We start from the raw sequence: 19,489 nt of genomic DNA, 5'->3' as shown, positions 1-19,489 counted from the left end.
ATCTCCGCGCCATGAAATTAAAAAAAAAAACCTTTCTGACTATAGATTAAAAGATATTTATTATAAAAAAATATATGCAAAATATCAGTAAGACCTTATAATTCCATGAAATTGGTTATTTTCTATCCCTATAAGCATAGATGTAAGTCTTTGACTTTAGAGTTATAGCGTTAGTTACTAGATTACTGCTAATTGTCGTCGTTACGTGTCATTTGTTTATTCCCACAGCAATCCAACAAGACAATTTTAAATTTATTCAGTTCGTCTTGTTTGTGAGAAATTAATTCTTTTCATCACTAACTAAACACTCATATCAACAATACGTGTTATTTTATGTGGTTAGTTCATGAGACGAATTAATCAATGAAAAAACGTCGTGGTTACGTGTCATTTGAGGTTGCGTGGCTGATTCTTCAGACGAATATGAATGCATCAGTGTTACGCCAGGGCATCACTCTTAGGATACGTGGTTCTATTTGGCACACGCCACCGTGTGGTTGCCACACATGTGTCTGTATAAAACAAACTATCAAGTATATTTGACTTCATTTATGGCCAACCAACATGCCTGCCATTATTTAAAACAATCTTTGTCTTACTAAACAATAGAATTGGAATGGCACAACCGAAAGCTAGCTAGGTGAAGTCAGGAAGCACAGTCCAAAGGAACAAGAATAATATTTAAGTTTTAGGATGAGTTAGTTTATTAGATAAACTAAAAAAAATAACAAATTATGATTTTTTAATTTCTAAAAAATAGCTTTATTTGGTCTTTTTTTTTTATAAAAAAAGTATCAAGTTATTATAACATTTTAGATACTTTCAATTAAAAAAAAAGTTTTTATAACTAAAAAATACAAAAAATATGAGTGTGTAGTCAATTATTATATTTTAGTAACACCCTCTTGTAGCTTTCATTTTCTTTGATGTTCTACCCCACCCTCTTGCAAAAGCAAAAGTGCCTTTGCACTATTCCCCTTTAGTTTCAGCGTCGAGTAATCGCATTTGGTGCTGTTACAGTGTTACTGGTATCTGATTGTGGAAGTGGCCAATTTGGTAGCTAAAAAAATAAAAAAATAAAAGAATATAGGGTGAACAAAAGTAGCTTTTGCTGGTTCATATCTCTAATTGATGCACATTCCCAAACTCGATAGTCTATTCCCACCCCAGACATCTAAATCTGATGTCTATATCTTAGGAGCCACTTCCCTCAGTGAGTCCAACTTTCAATTTAAAAGAGCCACAGAGGTCCCAAAAACCCATGGACGGTTGGGGAAGAATATAAGGATGATGCATGACTAATTACACATTATGTATCAAGCCATGATTAATAGTGTTGTAGCTGGTGGACATGGAAGATGGAATCTATAAAGGAAAATTTACCACATACGTCGTCAATTATGTTATTATTTACTCTCCAATAACACAGTAGGTGGATTTTATTTATTATAAAATGTTTCTTCACCCTTAAAAAGAAAATCTCATTTGTTTATTTCGTGTAAGGAAGGTGGTATGAGAGAAATCTTCAAACGTACAAGGCAAAGCGTCTAATGAAAATTGCTTGCACGAAATAAAGGGAATTATGAAAACGTCTCATTCGAACCATTCAAATGGAGATGGAAAAGGCGAGGAATCAAAATTATGATAAATTAATATATTAATATCTTTGCATGATAATATCAACATGATCAGATTCACATATTTTAATTTTGTTAGTGCCCATACTGTGTCCTTACAGCTTTTGTAAAGACAAATTCTGTAGCAGTGGGGAAAAAAATGATCAGAAATGGAAAAAAACGTAATGAAAATCGAATATCAAGGTGTTGGATAAGTTTATTTATTTATTTTGTAATGGCATCTAGCTAATGGCAGGGTTAATTAAACCTAAAAATCTTGGAGGGAACACAAACTAATAAACTCAAAACAAGGTTCCTAGAATGGGAATAAATTTGATTAGCTATTTGGGAACAGGTGAATGATTCAAATTACCTATGTTTATATAGAGATAATTTGCACAGGGCAAGTTAAATCAAATTTAAAAAACTTGTATAAGAAACAGACTACAACAAATTCTTTATAAGACTAAGGGAGTATTTATAAGATTTTTTTATCTTATAAAAGTGATTTGTAATGTTTTTACTACAATTTTAAACTTATTTCAATAAACTTTATGATAATTAAAGCTAATAAATAAGCTCTCATTTATAAGGGTTTATTAAATCAATGTTGGATCAAATTATCTATCTAAACACATCTTATAAAATCTAGTGATAAATTAAAAGAAAATTCGAACAATTATAACAAAGAATGTCAAGCACGACACGTGTGTCGAACAAATGAAAGAAGGCACAATATTCGATTATGATACAAAGAGACAAACTGAAAAGGCAAGAAATTTAAAGGCATATATAGAGTTATCAAACTAAAAAGTGTTATATGTTAATATTATCATTAAATATAATTTTTATTTAACGAAAAGAAATTATTATAGTATGAGTATTATGAATTTACATGAACAGTATATATGATGTATTGATGCTCTATATATATACCAATTGTTTAATTTTGTTAAACAAAAACCATATCAACCAAGATAATTTAACTCGACATTATTAGCATACGACTTTTTGCTTTAGTGTTTTACTGGTTTTTGAACTTCTCTATATAGCTATCTTGTAAAGGAAATCATTTACGTTGATAGTAGATATATTAATTGGAAGAAGTCTCCCCAGTTTAGGTCAAGGACTTTTTAGGTCGTTTTCCTATCTTCAAGGATTAACCTTCCTGACTTCTAAGTTTTATCTAGTGTTGATGAATAAATAGTGTACAGCTCATGAATCAAAACTAGTAGATCGTTTTCCGTACTCATTTCATGATAATCACATCATCAAATTATAGAATCAGCTTCACATGGAATCTTAAGCTACAACAGAGAAAATTATATTGGTGCATGGGAAAACTAGACTTATGATCTGATATTCTGATTTTTTTTTTCTCTTTGCATATATAGCTTATTATTTTCGAAAGTTTAATATATATATATATATATATATATATATATATATATATATATATATATATATATATACACACATACATATTACAGATCTATATTAACCAAATAATATAATTTCGGTCAGTATTTTTGTCTGTGATCTAAATAATGACTGATTTTTCTAATATAGCGACCGATTTGGTGGGTTGGTAAGGAACGCTTTTTTAGTAGTGATATTATACTAAAAAAAGCAATCTTAATATTTAACATTTTTTATGCATTAGTAAATGATATTTTTATAGTAATTACTTAACCAAATAATCAACCTTAGAATTAATTGTTAGCAAATTAAATAACCTCAACAATACTTTGCTATACGTACAATTAAGAAGAATACTTTGATGTGTTCAGTTGTATATGATAATTATACGAAACTGTTACCCTTGTATCTTTCCAATACTATTGAAATTGAGAATCCTAGCTCTAGATCATTATTGCTTAGTTGACGTTTGGTAGTTGAAAACTCGATGGAGATTTAAATTTAAGTAAATTTATAATATTGACTTTCCAAAAAAAAAAAATCTATGAAAAAAATGAGCATTACATATGAAATTAAGAACCCATTTTCCTCCGTACAAGTAGTCGATTTTCTTAAGTACTCGCATTAAATAAAATATTTATGCGTACGTGATGCGCGCGTATGATCAATGGCAAAATTGATCAATAACAAATGAAAGTAAAATCAACTTCGGCATGCATTAAGTTTTTGTTTATTGGACAAAGAAGGGGGAGAGAAGCAGTTGTTCATTTTTTTTTCTGAATAAGTTGTTCATCTATTAAAGAGTGATTTATATTTTAATAACCAAAAATTGTTAATGTATTGTGAACTGAAATTATGCTGATAAACTACACATTTAATTTATATAAAGTTATTATTAGTAAATAATTTGATTTTTTTAGTAAGGAGGCTTAATATTTATTTAATGGATATGACTTTTCATTTAAATGAAGTTATTATTAAATGATCTGATATTTTTTTAACGAGACTTTAATCTTTATTTAATGGATTTGAATTCTCTAAAATGAGAGAAGTGCATTTTAAAAGTGTAATGATATTGTAGTTTATTTTAAATTTTATTATGTGTATTTAATTTTATAACTAATTATTATAAATGCACTTTATTATGTAAAGTACATCCTAGCTTTCACTTTAGAGGAATATTCAAATTCTTATTTATACTATATCTTACTCTCTCTTTAATTTTTATAGGCAAAATTAAATTTTTGTTTAATATATCTTACTCTAGATCTCTAGCTAGCTATTTTATAAACAATATACAATTTACTTAATAATAAAAAGGAATTGTAAAGAGAGTAAGTAATAATATATATTATGTTAATTGTCCACTTTATGGTTTTTCATCGCCTTAGATCTTACCATCTATTTCTTATTAAATCAACTAACGTAAGTGGTATTTTCATGTTTATAGTGAAAATGACAACCTACTCGATCAAACTTTGATTAGGGGCTCGACTCCTTATAATGAATTAACCAAAAAGCAACTGTGACAGTGTGAAACCAAAAGCATTTCGGAATCTAAGGTTGAGTCAAATATCGAAACTGTAGCTCCGTACCCATACTTTTTAATTTGAAGTCATTTTTCCATACATATAGGAGTATCTATTATTTATTAATAGTGAGTAATATTAAACTGTTTACATATAATTTCAAATGAGAAATGACATAATTGTGAAAAGGATTACATGTTAAATTATATATTTACTTTTAAAATCATAAATATAATTTATAATGAAAATGACAACCTACTCGATCAAACTTTGATTAGGGGCTCGACTCCTTATAATGAATTAACCAAAAAGCAACTGTAACAGTGTGAAACCAAAAGCATTTCGGAATCAAAGGTTGAGGTCAAATATCGAAACTGTAGCTCTATACCCATACTTTTTAATTTGAAGTCATTTTTCCATACATATAAGAGTATCTATTATTTGTTAACAGTGAGTAATATTAAACTGTTTAGATATAATTTCTCATGAAAAATGACATAATTGTGAAAAGGATTACATGATAAATTATATATTTACTTTTAAAATCATAAACTTAACTAAAATGACTCAACTTAAAAACACAAGTTTCTTACATAGATCACATGTGTTTTCCTTTAAAAAAAATGCTGAATAGGCATGAGCGGCAACTTGCAAATCATCATATGATAATGTATTCCCTTTTTGTAAGTATTGGATGAATGGTATTCTCTTGAATCCCAACAGTCTAATTTACTGCTCATTTTCCAAGTGTACGGCCTATACTTTCATGCTGGATGCGAGCGAGCTAGAAAAGAAAAGGAGTGATAAACGGACATTCTTAGAATAAATAATTAAATCAATTGTACAAATTAGGCGCACTGTATAATAATGAATATATAGAGACACACAACACGCCAATGATATAAATATTTCAAAAAATAAACTAGCTAAAATATGTTTGATATTCATCTAAAATTTAAAAAATTAATTTCATCCTCATAAATTTTTTATACTAATTTAATCCCTATAAAAATAAAACATATTTTTATTGATTTTCATTAAAAATTTAGTCTTTAACATGATTAATAGATTTAATTATTTTATCTCTCTATCTTTTTAAGTATACTTAAAAGATACTAGAATTTAAAAGATACTAGAATTTACTGTTGTTTCAATTTTTTTTTAATCTCATCAAAAAATTATGAAAAAATCGCTTAAAGAGTGAAAAAAATTGTATTTTTTTTATTGTTTAACTGTTATAAATTATTTAATTCATTTTTGAGTGTTTTAACAATCATAAAATATTTATTTATAATCAAATTATATGTGTAAGTTTATTAGTCACTTCAGATTATCGTCTAATGTAATTATTATTAAAGACAAAAAAATAACTTTTATTTATGAATCAAATTAATATAAAAAGATTATAAAGATAAAATTAATATTTTTCAAATTCTACTTAACCCAAACATATTTTACCCAATAAATTATTTAAATTCTTTATCATTAGTTGTTCATTATGGCTTGTAAGAAAATAAATAATTAAATATACACAATAAATATAACTACTTATTGAATTCAGAAAAGCCATTAGGATATGAGGTCTTGGATGAATCATCATTGCTAACTTCATACACTGAAGAACTTATTGAATTCTAAACTTATTTCACAGTTTTTCCCCCCGGACATGGAACGTTTGAGATTTGTAATAATTAAATACAATAGTATATATGTTGTTTTTATTTTCCTTTTTTATATCGTAAGGTTAATTTTCCATCTTATCAACATTTTCTGTGTTTACTAACAATTTTACGAAGTCTAGAGCTTCTCTAAAATTTTAGTTTAGAACCCGCATTGTATTTTTCACATTATACCCATATCCCTGTTGGTATTGAAAAGTTCAAAACAGCATCCTTGTATTTGATTTAAATAGTTTTTATTTTATGAACAAAAAAATTTATCAAAGTTAGTCCACACAACATTTGATACAATACATAGTTTCTTTTTGCATTACTCTCTCTGTGTGCATGTGTGTGTTTTCTTTTGCATATCCTCTTAATTTATAGGAAATGTCAAGAGGAATATAATATAAGTTGTTGCAGCACTGCCTTATTTTTGAAATATACATTATAGGTGTGTTAATTATCCAAGTAAAAAGAGAGTTCGAATTTTATCATATGATCTTGAGTGCGTGTGTATATGGCGTTAGAACTTGTTTCATATTTTGGTGCTTCATGCATGATATTCGAAAACATTAATTTTTCTCTTATCAGTTAAAGATATAAATCTTATTATTTGTATAACAAATTCTACATTAATGTGTGTGTGAGAGAGAGGTATAAAATGTGATGAGTGATATGATAAAGAAAGATGGAGAAAATAATATTATTATATAATTTGTTGTATAAAAATAACACAAGTCTTAAAAATATTAAACAAAAATTACATAATTTTGTCGGATAGTCTAGCAATTAAATGTTAGTAAAAAAAACTAAAAAACTAGGCTACAATCTGGACAGCTTCAATGTTCTTACTTTTTATTATAAACATTTTTCACACCAAAATAGTTACAGTAATATTTTAAAAAGTTAGAATTCATGTTTACAAGACCTATAAAATCTGAATGATAATGTTAAGAAAAATCATAGAGCGGAGGAGAAGAAGCAACATATTTCACCGCATAACAATATCCGAAAAATACAATAAAAAAAAAAGAAGATAATTCCAAAGCCTGAAGTGAGTGGAGCCCACAGTTGGCCATAAATATTGATCCTTGAATTCCTTTGAGCATTGCAAAGTGTTTGCTAACTATTCCTGAGACTGAGTCTGCCCATACCATAATTTACCTCATAGTGTCGACATGGTTTGCGAGGAAGAGTTGTTGATTGAAAAAGTGTGCTCGATCTATGAACAAATCTCAAGCCTCGAGAGTCTCAAACCTTGCAAGAATGTCGACATGCTTTTCACCAAACTAGTCCTGACATGCATACCCCCAAGCCCAATCGAAGTCACAAAGCTAAACAAAACCGTTCAAGACATTCGATCCCACCTTATAAAACTATGTGGTGAAGCCGAGGGACATTTAGAGAGCCACTACTCAACCATCCTAGGCTCATACCAAAACCCTCTTCACCACCTTAATATTTTCCCCTATTATTCCAACTACCTCAAACTTGGTCTCCTTGAGTTCACTATCCTTAGCCAACACTGCACCCATGTTCCAACCAAAGTTGCCTTCGTGGGTTCGGGACCCCTTCCTCTTACCTCAATTGTGTTGGCATCGAACCACTTACCTTCCACCACTTTCCACAACTATGACATGGACCCTTCTGCCAATTCCAACGCCATGCGCTTGGTTTCCTCAGACCCTGACTTGTCCAAGCGCATGTTTTTTCACACCAACGACATATTGGAAGTGTCGACCGCTTTGAAGGAGTACGAGGTTGTTTACTTGGCAGCACTTGTGGGGATGGACAAGGAAGGGAAGAACCGAATCATTGATCACTTGGGGAAGCACATGAACCCTGGGGCACTTCTTATGCTGAGGAGTGCTCATGGGGCAAGGGCTTTTCTCTACCCTGTGGTTGAGCCTTGTGATCTTCGAGGCTTTGAGGTTCTCTCTGTGTTCCACCCTTCCGATGAGGTCGTCAATTCGGTTGTCATCGCACGTAAATTATATCATCCTGTGCCTATGCACTCTCTTGATCAGCAAGCCCTTGTTGGCTCTATGATCCTACCTAACAAGTGTTCCGAGATTCAAGCCTTCAACCCTCTCAACCATGGGAACATGATTGAGGAATTGGCCGTTGAGGAGCAACTCTCGTGAACTGCATGCTTTTCTTTTATTTATCTACTCCTTGTCTTGCTTTAGATGGGAGATTACTGGGGTCATGTGGTAGCAACTTATAGTTACATAAATATTTCCACTTAATTGTGTCCGACTGTTTTGTATCACATCGAGCAAAACTTAAGTGTTTTACATAATGTTGTTCTTAAATTTGCAATAAATATGAAAAGAGATTATTATGTATTGTAGATCGTTTCTTCCTCGAGCAAAGCCATAACGGCATGCATGCTAGCATATATAGCATGTTTATGGTTTCATGTACACTGATTTTGCTCGTCTTCAATTCATTGTTCTCATTAAGCAAGCTACTATGCGTAACGTCATCGTGATTGGCATAATGGATGTTCATGGAATTGCAACAAGAGCAGCTTATGTGTTAGTTTGATTTAAAGTTTGGTTGAGTTAATTTTGAATCAAAAAATGAGATTGAAATGCGTATTTAAACTAATCTGAATCACATTAAAAGGATGGTCATGGAATAGCAACAACGACTTTTTCTTGGTTTGGGTTAAATTTAAAGATTAGTCGAATTAATTTTGAATCATTGAATGTGATTAAAATGTATTTGTAAATTAATCTGAATCACATGTTTATGTTAGAATGTGTGTTCTTATTTGAAAGTATGATTTTTTTAATACCAGAATTTTTTTGAATGAGATCAATTGAATAAGATTACCATAAACAAAATTCAAAACTCTTTTAAAATATTTAATGTAACTATATTTTCAAGATTAGAACTCCAAACTAGTAAACTGGAACAAGTCTACACCAACTGGTTCGTGTACTTTGTAAATTAGTTTTCTAACTTTTGAATCAAACAAGTGCTTAATTATATAAGATTCTTAACTAATTTTTCCTCTTTTGAATATCAGTAAAGCTGCCTTCGTAGCGCTTTTACTTCATTATCCACTAAATCGCAATCACTCAAAAAGAGAAAGTCCTCCAATTCCTCTCTTGCATATTAGCAGATATTGCCTATAAAATCAAAGATTACTTTGCTTTTAAAGGATGCCTACTTATATGTCGTTTCTCTGTATTTGATCAATCAAAGTTTGCCTTTGGTGTAATACTTATATATGTTGATGATGACATTTTCAGATACCAGTTTGACATGAGAAAAGCTAAGAGAGGAATCGATATATAAGCATATATATCTTCGCATCACTGTACCTCTGATCATTAACTATCTCGCGAGGCATATATTCCATTAAGATACGAATTAATGCTTTTTTTTTCTTCTTCTTTTGATGGGGGTGAGGTGATTGCAATTTGAATTTATAATCTCATAGATTACTCAATCCGTTCTGATAGTCCAATACTAAATGATGGCTTATGATGTCATGTTAATTAAAAGGAAAATTGACGAAGAATAAAAAAATATCCACATAAATGGAAAGACCGGACTTTTCTTGGGTTCTAATCATGCATGTATGCCTTTTGAGTTTATCAGAAGACAATTAAGAAAGTTATTCTTTTTGTATCTAGTTCCTTTTATATGCTTGGTCTATTAGTTAGTAAAATTAGAATATACGACGCTATGGTCGTTTAGTTGTCCATATGGGTATACTTCAAAAGTGAATCTTGATGATATTTTCACAGTTGGTCCCCTTTTAATTTTAACAAAAAATCAAGCCGCGTGATGGCAATGTTTTATGTCAATGCTTAAAGAACACATATATACCACTCAGGGCTTCCAGATATTAATTAGATAAGTGATTCAGATATAAGTTTTGAAGTTATTGTAAATGTTTCATTACTTCACATATATATAGTCAACCTTTGACATGACAAGGTTGTGTCAATATGTGACATGTTTTCAAAACACGAAAAGTTATATAGTTTCATTTAAATTAAAAGAGCTATTTTGTTTTATTTAAAATAGAGTTGCATGTATTCATTCATTCAATTTTGTAACAAAAGAAAAATCATTCAATTTGATGTTTGTTTTCTTTGTTCCATTTAAACAGCCGTGTGGATTCACTCTAATAGATATATAATGTATTATGCAAATTATAGTTATAAACGTGTAAATCAAAGCATAAATTCTTACATAAGTAGACAAAAATTGAAATGATGTAGGCGCATTCATGAAAGAAACATTAAAATAAAGTGACTATTATTAGATACCGTGTGAAATAATATGACTAACCATTAAACAGACACCATTTAAAATAAAATAAATCTTCGTGTAATATATATATATATATATATATATATATATATATATATATATATATATATATATATATATTTATGTATATATAATTTTAATTTTTTATTTATATATTTATCTAATAACTATTATTTTGTATATAAATTGGAAAAATATCTATAAAAACACATATTAAAAATTTCAAAAATTCTTAAACACTTAGAAAAATTGAATGTATCACATCTAATTATTATGGAAGAAAATACATTTTTCTATTATTTTTTAGAACTAAAAAAATACATATAAATAATTTTAGAAAATATTTTATTTTATTACATAATTTGTTTAAAATATTTATTAAAGTTAGTATTATGAAATATTAAAAAAAATCAGGATTTTTTTGTAAAGGGCCGAAAGACCACATCCTTCCAAACTCTTTGTATCTATTAAATTAAAAAAACAATCTCCTAGTTAGATCTAACATGGCCAAAGCCCTTTTTAAAGGTTTAATCGTCCGTTCATTCTTTTCTTCTAATTATATATATAAAATTAATTAAATAATAATAATAATAATAATCATAATAATAAATAGCAATAATATTATAAAAAAATTCCCTTCTTCTCTACTTGAACCTACAGGGCCGAAAGCCCATACCTATCCTACAACCCATTCTGCTAATGTTTCTTTCATCTTTTCATTTGTTTGAAATAAAAATCAAAAGTGTTGCAAAAAGAAAAAACTTGTTTCTTGTTTTTTTTTTAAAAAAGAGAACTCCTTTTTTTTTTCCATCCCATGTCCGTTCTAAACTAAAGGGCCGAAGCCCATACAAAAATGACCAACAAAATAATTTTTTTCCTTTTTGTGCAAGAATCAAGACCATATAAATCTAAGATAAAGGTGACCAAACATCTGAATAGCAAGATGAATCATATGAAAAAATAGCAACCATTAAAGAAATAAAATTTTCAAATCATAAATGGGAACTTAGTTTTTTAGATGGGAAAATGGGATAAAGGAGGGTGACAAAAAAAAATTGGAGGTTGGAGTTTTGAGATGGGGGAGTGGAAAAAATGAGGGTGACCAGGATTTTAAGATAGGAGCGTGGGATAGAGAAAGGTAGCTGAAAAAAAAGTGGGAGAGGAAAGGAGAGTGATCTAAAAAAATGGAGGGTTGGAGTTTTGAGATGGGAGAATGAGGCATTTTTTTTATCCATAAATATAAGTTGTTAATTGTTAGTTTTGTATGTTAGTGAGAGAATCAATCCACAACCTTTCATTCTCTCCTCCTTTTATTATTAAGCCAACCTTTTAACTCCATGAGGCAAATTAAAGAAGAGTAGCTAGAAGAAAGTGGGGGTGGAAAAGGAAGAAGGAAGGTGGCCGAAAAATTTGTGTTGAGATTTCGAGTTGAAAGAGTGAGTTGAGGAAGATGACAAAAAAAAAAAAGAAATTAATTCGACACCCGTGGCAAGCAATTGGGTCGTGTTGATCAGAACAATTAGTCTTTAATTGTCAAATGAAAATTTCTTTCAATGTAAAAAAACTTGTAGTCATCTGTCCTATATATGATCAATTGATCATTAGTATTTTTCATACAATTAGTTAATGATATTTTGCAGCAAAGAATGCTCCAATCTCAACTCAATTTTATAAAAGGCAAAGAAGAAACTTTAGCAAAAAGCAGCGGTGCCTCAAGCAGAAACATCATCTATGACGATCAAAAATATATTTTACGTTAACATCATCTTTGGTTCTTTTCGCTTCATTTCAATTCATTTGCAGGTACATCAACACAAATTACAGAGCAGGGGTTATAAGGTGACAAAGTGGTGGAAGGAGAAGAAGGAATGAGGGATAGATGGTGACTTCAAATTCTTCCACTAACGAAATTTAAGAATAAAAAAAATTATTGTAAAATATATTTTTGATCGTCGTAAATTTTCAAAAAATCATTTATAATCCCTATAAAGTTTTTCTTCTATTTGTAGTCCCTCTATTTTTAAAATGCCAAAGGTAAAGAAGATTTCCATGAAATACCTATGATCTTGTTATCAGTATAAATTATTCGTTCCGTCAAGGTATATTTCCGTCTTATGTTTTAGGTGTGTTAGTGCTTTTCTTATTTTTTATTAGAATCGGAGGTGGCCGAAGCCAAATTACTCTGTTAGTGCTTCATGTTACACCCTACCCAACTTTAATTAAGAGTAGCATTACTGTACTATATGTAAAATCATTTATACCCCAAGAATTAATAATCACTAAGCTCAGTAATAATTTTTGTGAAATACTATAATGAAAGAGCTGCTACCTAGAGGAAGATCCATTCTTTTCTTTCTTCAGCATGACATTGTTATAAAAAGTAATAAAAGATTCAGAAATGCTGCACTACAATGACGCATTACACTACCATAGCTACAAATTTGATAAGTATATTAGCCAAACGCACCTGGCAATCATCAGTTCAGACTCCAAAATTTAGTATATCATGTATAACAGGGAATGCAATACATATACATTACTCCTGCAATTGCAAAGATTCCAAGTTCAGAATCAGATCGTTGAGGACCACTTTCCAGAATTAAAACAACATAGGTCCTCTTATGCCGTCCATAACGGCAGATCGCATGTCATCAGTTGGTTTCCAATGACGTTTTCTCTGATTGATGAACCAATTATTGATCTGCTTTTGATCCAGTCCAGTAATTTCTGACAACTTCACTTTCTCCTCTTCCTGTATCATTGATAACAGTTTCAAGGCATTCACATCAAATAGGCTGGATCGGTCTTTTGCTTAAATAGAAATGTTATAGAGTGCAATTTGTTATACCCACATCAAATTCATTCAAACAATAATAGCAATGCTAAAAACAGTGTTTCAAAAGACATTGCTGTAGATAGCATGTCTAATCATTCATCCGGTTCCTGTACCCGTACAATCTTAATATTTTAGTTTCTGTATATGTACCTTTTAATTTGTTTTAATCGATCCTTGTCTTCTAAAATTGTAGGAACTAAATCAGATTAAAAAATGTATGTGCAGGAGCTATAAAAAGAGTTAAAATGAATATATGAAAAAAAAAGTTGTTTTAAGTGTAAAGACTACATAAAGATTTTACATATATAAAAATCAAATAAGCAATTAAACCTAGTAACTATGCTTGCTCAATTATAGACTAGTGAGTAGTGTGACTTTGCAAGTGCACACGACCGGTAGACAAAATTTCAGGCATCTCGTAGTTAGGTAGGTAAACGTAAGTAAACAAAAAGACAAGGTTCAGATGAACAAGTACTGAAAAGGCTCCTATCAAATTCTCCAACACCATGTCCCCAAACTCATCATTTCATTTCATCCCCATTTTCTGTAGCAAGCATAGTTGAGCCCATCCTACCACACAATTACCATAAGTGCTAATGTACGGAATTACAAGATTAGTTGTGTAGTAAAAGGTAGCTGATTTGATTCCCCCACTAACAAAAAAAAAACAATTACCAACTAATATTTGTTGATAAAAAAAAGTGTTAATTTACTATAAAAGAAAGAAAAAAACGTAAATCAAGATCAATAATTTGCTCACACACACAAATTAATCTGGACTGATGGAAAGTAAAGAGGAGCACAGTTTTCGTTATGACATAAATATCTCACATTAGTGTGCTTTATGCATGATATATATTAAATGCAATTACCGTAGGATAAGGCCATCTATGATGGGTGTTCCACCAGTCCATGAGTGCTATCCTTGCATCCTTTGGTAGCTTACCCTTTTTTCTTCGTTTTAGAAATTCCTTTCTCAAACCGCTAAAATGGCCGCTGTATTTGCGAAGGAGCATTTCTTTAAGCCTTTGATCACTTGGGCAAGTTACAGAAGAAGATACATGATCTTCAAATGCTTCCATCTCCCCACAACTTAATTCCTCTTCTGATGCCCCACTAGCTACCTCATCTGACAAAAATACAAACCAAAAGGAAACTCAGTATGTATGTCAAAAAGGACACTTAACACAAAATTAGATTTTCAGTGGTTCCCAACACATACATAAAATACAAGTACTTGTTATTAAGGAGCTTAATTAATTGGAGGGAAATTTCATACATATACAGACAAACTTGTTATTTCCCTCAACTCAAGTACAGGGACGCCGTGTAGTTCAGAAGAGAACAAATTGCTGAAGTAAAGGCAAGGCTTTAGGTAAACGAGATCACCATGTACGTACAAAAGTAACTGATCGAGTGGCGGTTCAAAAAAAAAGTAACTGATCGAGTGATCGTATACAGGGAAATATAAACCCTATTATTATTACATGGTAAAGTCAGGCTTTAACATTTTGTTTTTCCTTTTTTTCTCCTTTTTGTTACTTCCTCGTAGCATCATATATGTGATGACATTGGACTAAGATGGTTCTCAATATATGTTTTCAACTATAGGGATCTATATACGTTTTCTTAGGACTGACTTTCCTTTGCTAGGACACAACAACTCGACTAAGCTGCCCTTAAAAAAAAGCTAACAGAAAGCACAATGCCGTTTCTCTTTTCGTGGACACCTACTACTTCATTATATATCTATCCATAGATGGATATAGAGAGAATACCTAATGTACTTATTTTACACCCAATCTATCATATAATACCCTTGGATCCGGTCTTCGATAAATTACTCCATAAATACTTATGAGAAAATAAAATGAATTAAAATTTTCTTATAATTAAGTTAGAATCAATTTGTACACTATTTTTAAAATGAAGTCAATCTTATACATCACACCATATCATTAAACTTAGTTAAAAACCAAATTCTAAACAATATTATTTGCATAAGATCCCTTTTAATAAAAAAATCTAACATCCTCTGTGGTCTTCTTCTACTTTTCATGAGACTAACAACCACGCAATCTACAGTCCTCATTTGTATATCTAACTAGTAGCCTTCTTTACACGTGTCAAAATCCCTTTAATAGATCATCTATCATCTTTTCTTTGATAAGTGTCGCATCAATTTCTTCTGGTATAGAACTATTTTGTATTTTATCCTATTATCCGTAGTCACATATCCATTTTAATATACTCAATTTTATTACTTGTACTCTTTTTTTTTAATTGGTCCCTTCAAAGTCTAACATTTACTACATAAAATATATAATTGGTCATATTCTATTTGTGGTATGATAAAACTAACTTTTCTTTGAGTTTAGTAAATACTTTCCAATAACAACAAACCCTTAATGTTGTTTTCCAGTTTAATCACCCAACTTGAGTGACTATATCTTTATTAATTTCTCTATCATTTTCTTTGCAATGCATATACTTCATCTATTCCTACTCAAGTAAAAATCCTTTGATTCAATGTTTGTGTCAAAAACTCAAGTTTGGATCTAACTTCTTGCCTTATTTCCTCAATCAGAATTATATTATAGGCAAAAGGCATGCATTTAAATATAGATATTTTTTTATATCCCAAGAAAGCATATCTGATACTATCTATGGTTAAGCCCTAAGTAACACAAACATATATGTACTCTTGTAGAAAAGTCTTTCTTTATTCTTTCCTCTAACAATTATCACATTAATAGATACTCCATCATACATATCTTATAAACCTTGAACTTAAGGGTTTCTTTTACCACTCCAAATTGAATTCTACTATAATAAGCTACATTTTTGTTTCTCTTCTTGAATTTCCAATCCTTTCATATTACAGGTTTTTTTTGTCAGCTTATATATCTTGCATTCTCCGTTCTTTCTTGTAGATCTCGGTAAAACTCCTAAAAAACTATCGTATCCAATTCACAACTCTTCTCATCTCATTTTCAACCTTCCAATACCTTATCCAATTTCTAACATTATTGCACTCGTGTCGTGTAGGCATTAAAACCCTTTACATTGTTTCTTACTTTTTACTTTTTTTTCAACACTCTCAATTAACCACCAAGATATCTTATCTCAATCTAAAATCTTTTAATTCATGAAGACTGTTTTAGCAATTTTCCCTACCTTCAATTCTTAAACATCTAATCTCAAATGAGACACTGGCTTAAGATCTCCAGAACCAAAATCAATATCTCACTAAGAAGATATTATCTATTTAAATTGACGCCTATGGGTAAAATGAAACTCCTCTAAAACTTTTTTTTTCTTCAAATTAAAATTTAATAATAAATGTGCTAGTTAAATAAAAGTTTTTACATCATTATCTTTTCTTTTAATTAAATCTGATCCTTATACTTGTACAACTTTTATGTTTTAGTTTCTATATTTAAAAATTATCTTTTGAATTGCTATACATATGGTGCTTTTTAACTTGGGTTAATCCTTGCAATATACATTTTTTAATCTGTTTTATCCTCTACAATTTGGATAGCAGAAACTAAAATGATTTTGATTTAAAAAAGTGAATGTACATATGCACTAAAACGAGTAATATGAAGTAAAACTAATTACTTGTAAGCGCATCAATTAAAATGTAAAAGTTGTATAAGTATAGAGAGTAATTATATATATATTTTTTTTCTTTTAACTCTTTCAATCACATCAATCAGCTGCTTAAAGATTATATAAATATAATTTCTATTAAATTTAATAGGAGAATAGCGGGGGTGGATGTTCAAATTAAATATTTCTGAATCTGCTATATCTTTGACGTACAAAATGGGGCCATCTAGGTCCAGACCTCAGAAAAAAATAATAATAACTATGAACAAGGAAAGATAATGGGGTCATGTCCAGAATTTATATATATATATATATATATATATATATATATATATATATATATATATTGAGTAATTGAGAAAAAACCTACGGTAGCTCTTTGTTAGTTTTTAGAACCTGAGTTTCATCTAAAGACTAACTTCACTAGTCACTGATAATAGCAGGCAATCGAGTATTTACCGGAGCGGTTGTTGTTATCCGATGACTTTGTTAGTGTTCCATTACAAAGGTTGCTGAGTTGTGATTCCATGTCACCCAAAAATAACGTCGCTTCATTGAAGGGCCTGGACAACTCCTCCTTGTATCTATGAAGAACTTCGCAGAATGTTTCCTTTCAGGTACCAACAACAACAATACAAATCTTCTTTCAGAAATAGCACAAGAATTCCTAGCTGACCCATATGTGCATGTATCTATCTATATTAATATTAAGGAAAAAGAAAAGCAAATATCCATCTAACTGATTTCCGGAAAATTAATCATAATAAATAAATAAACTGGCACCACGATTTGATCATTTTCTTTCAATCTCTCTACTTTCTTGGAAGCAACTCAAAAAAGTAAAAGAAATTTTAAAACATGCATACCATGAAGTGGTCAAGTTCAGGACCCTCCACAATCTCACGGCGAGCATTCATGCGGTGGCTTTCTCGGCCTATTTCTTCAAGAAGGCATGCCAGTTCCGGCGGTGCTCCAACCTTAGCTTTCAAAACAATTACCACCATTTAGTAATTAGTATTCAACAGTTCATATTCACAAGGGGATTACTATATATAATTTGCATCTTTTCTTACAACTTAATTTAGACAATAAGAAAAAGAAAACTAACTCTATAAAGTATATATGACCTTTTGGCATTCTATATATGCAGAGAGTAAATCTGGATAAAGAGGGTGATTTGCGATCTGGATCTTGATCATCCGATCTGACATATCTGATGATGACTCGGTTACATTATTCTGTTGAGGAGCTTCCAGCTGCAGGTAACAACAATTAGCCGTTGATCCAACACGCATCTCAGAAGTAGTAGCGTTCCCAACTCTAACCACTTCCTCCTCTAGACAAGGCAAAAGAGGTTTCAACCTGTAAACTGCTTCCATCACTTCCTCCACTGGGGTCTGTATATATAGTGGATATTACACCCTATATAATATATATATATATATAGAGAGAGAGAGAGAGAGAGAGAGAGAGAGAAAGCAAGTTTTAGGACAAAGCAGAGCTCCAATATTGATATGATACTTCTAATCAAAATAATGAGGTTTTTAATTAGATCATATCCTAAGGAAACAAATAGGAGTAAGCCTGTGTAAGGATTAATGTTAATTAATTTACTTAAACTTGAAGAATATACGTAATAATAGTACCAGTATTTTGCTGTGAAGGCAGCTAGGAAGAGGAGTGTGTGTAGTGTACGCTAATACGAAATTACAGATGATGATAATGACGAGGAAGCAAGGGGAAGTAGTTGGAGCATGAAGGTACCTGCACAACGACTTTTCTTTTCCAAGAAGACCTGGGAAAAGGAACAAAATAAAAGAGGACAGATAAAAGTGATGAGAGAGTGAACAGTAGAATGAAAGAAAGAGAAAGGAAGGTGGGGGTGTGTCGGATTGGGAATTTGTAAGTGAAGTGAGTGTGTCTGTATGTGAACTGTGAAGTGTGAATGCTGAACAGTGATCAAGTGTGTGAAGTCAAGTCATTTGGGTATGTGGATGCATCATGTAGGTGGTGTCAGTGTAGGCCGTACGTATGTGTAGAACACTGTCTCAGTGACTGAGTGAGATTCTCACCGGAGAAAATGACTCACTGCAACGTAACCTTCTTTCATTGGTCAGCTTTAATACGTGGGTCCCTAGAATTACAAACGAGGAAAATAAATTCACAAAGTTTCGCACGCTTATTAATCTTCAAATTTTGCTTCATTTCATTTTCATGTGATAACAACATGTTTGAAAACTAAATTTTACTTATATTCTTTATTTTCTAAGGAAATTGAGAATTTTTTTTACTAGTATTAATGACTTTAGTTGGGGTTTACTCTCTAGTTGTGGTATTTAGAGAAAAGTAACATGAAAGAAAAGAAAAGAGAGATTTTTTTCTTCTATTGTTTAGTTACATAGAAAGTGAAAAAATTGTTTATAGAATGATATAATTATCTTAAATAAGACATGTACGATGTGATATAAATAAAAGTACTTTGTCTTCATATAAAAAAAAAACTTATTTTTCTACCTT

General features: G+C 30.5%; 2 protein-coding genes across 7 annotated transcripts; one reads left to right on the top strand and one right to left on the bottom strand.

Annotated features, from left to right (window-relative positions):
- Nucleotides 1–7,332: 7,332 nt before the first annotated feature.
- On the top strand, nucleotides 7,333–8,578 carry LOC100794250 (nicotianamine synthase-like protein). The gene has a single exon (NM_001317568.2). The coding sequence runs from the start codon at nucleotides 7,404–7,406 to the stop codon at nucleotides 8,367–8,369; it is 966 nt and encodes a 321-aa protein (NP_001304497.2). The 5' UTR covers nucleotides 7,333–7,403; the 3' UTR covers nucleotides 8,370–8,578.
- Nucleotides 8,579–12,794: 4,216 nt separating this feature from the next.
- LOC100814830 (homeobox protein knotted-1-like 1) lies at nucleotides 12,795–18,893 on the bottom strand. Of its 6 annotated transcripts, none has more exons than XM_003520744.5 (6): nucleotides 18,737–18,893; nucleotides 18,100–18,369; nucleotides 17,839–17,949; nucleotides 17,432–17,582; nucleotides 14,230–14,486; nucleotides 12,795–13,273 (listed from the first exon to the last, which is right to left on the bottom strand). In XM_003520744.5, exons 2-6 carry the CDS (start codon nucleotides 18,349–18,351, stop codon nucleotides 13,121–13,123), a joined length of 924 nt encoding a protein of 307 aa, XP_003520792.1. In that variant the 5' UTR covers nucleotides 18,352–18,369; nucleotides 18,737–18,893; the 3' UTR covers nucleotides 12,795–13,120. The 6 variants fall into 6 exon arrangements, with proteins under 6 accessions (XP_003520792.1, XP_006577211.1, XP_014629472.1 ...); XM_006577148.4 differs by having other exon boundaries at nucleotides 18,100–18,394; nucleotides 18,737–18,888; XM_014773986.3 differs by having other exon boundaries at nucleotides 18,100–18,334; nucleotides 18,737–18,871.
- Nucleotides 18,894–19,489: the final 596 nt, after the last annotated feature.

This window comes from Glycine max, chromosome 3 (genome assembly GCF_000004515.6).
Source record: "Glycine max cultivar Williams 82 chromosome 3, Glycine_max_v4.0, whole genome shotgun sequence".
Classification (NCBI taxonomy): domain Eukaryota; kingdom Viridiplantae; phylum Streptophyta; class Magnoliopsida; order Fabales; family Fabaceae; genus Glycine; species Glycine max.
This window is presented reverse-complemented; position numbering and strand designations above follow the sequence as displayed.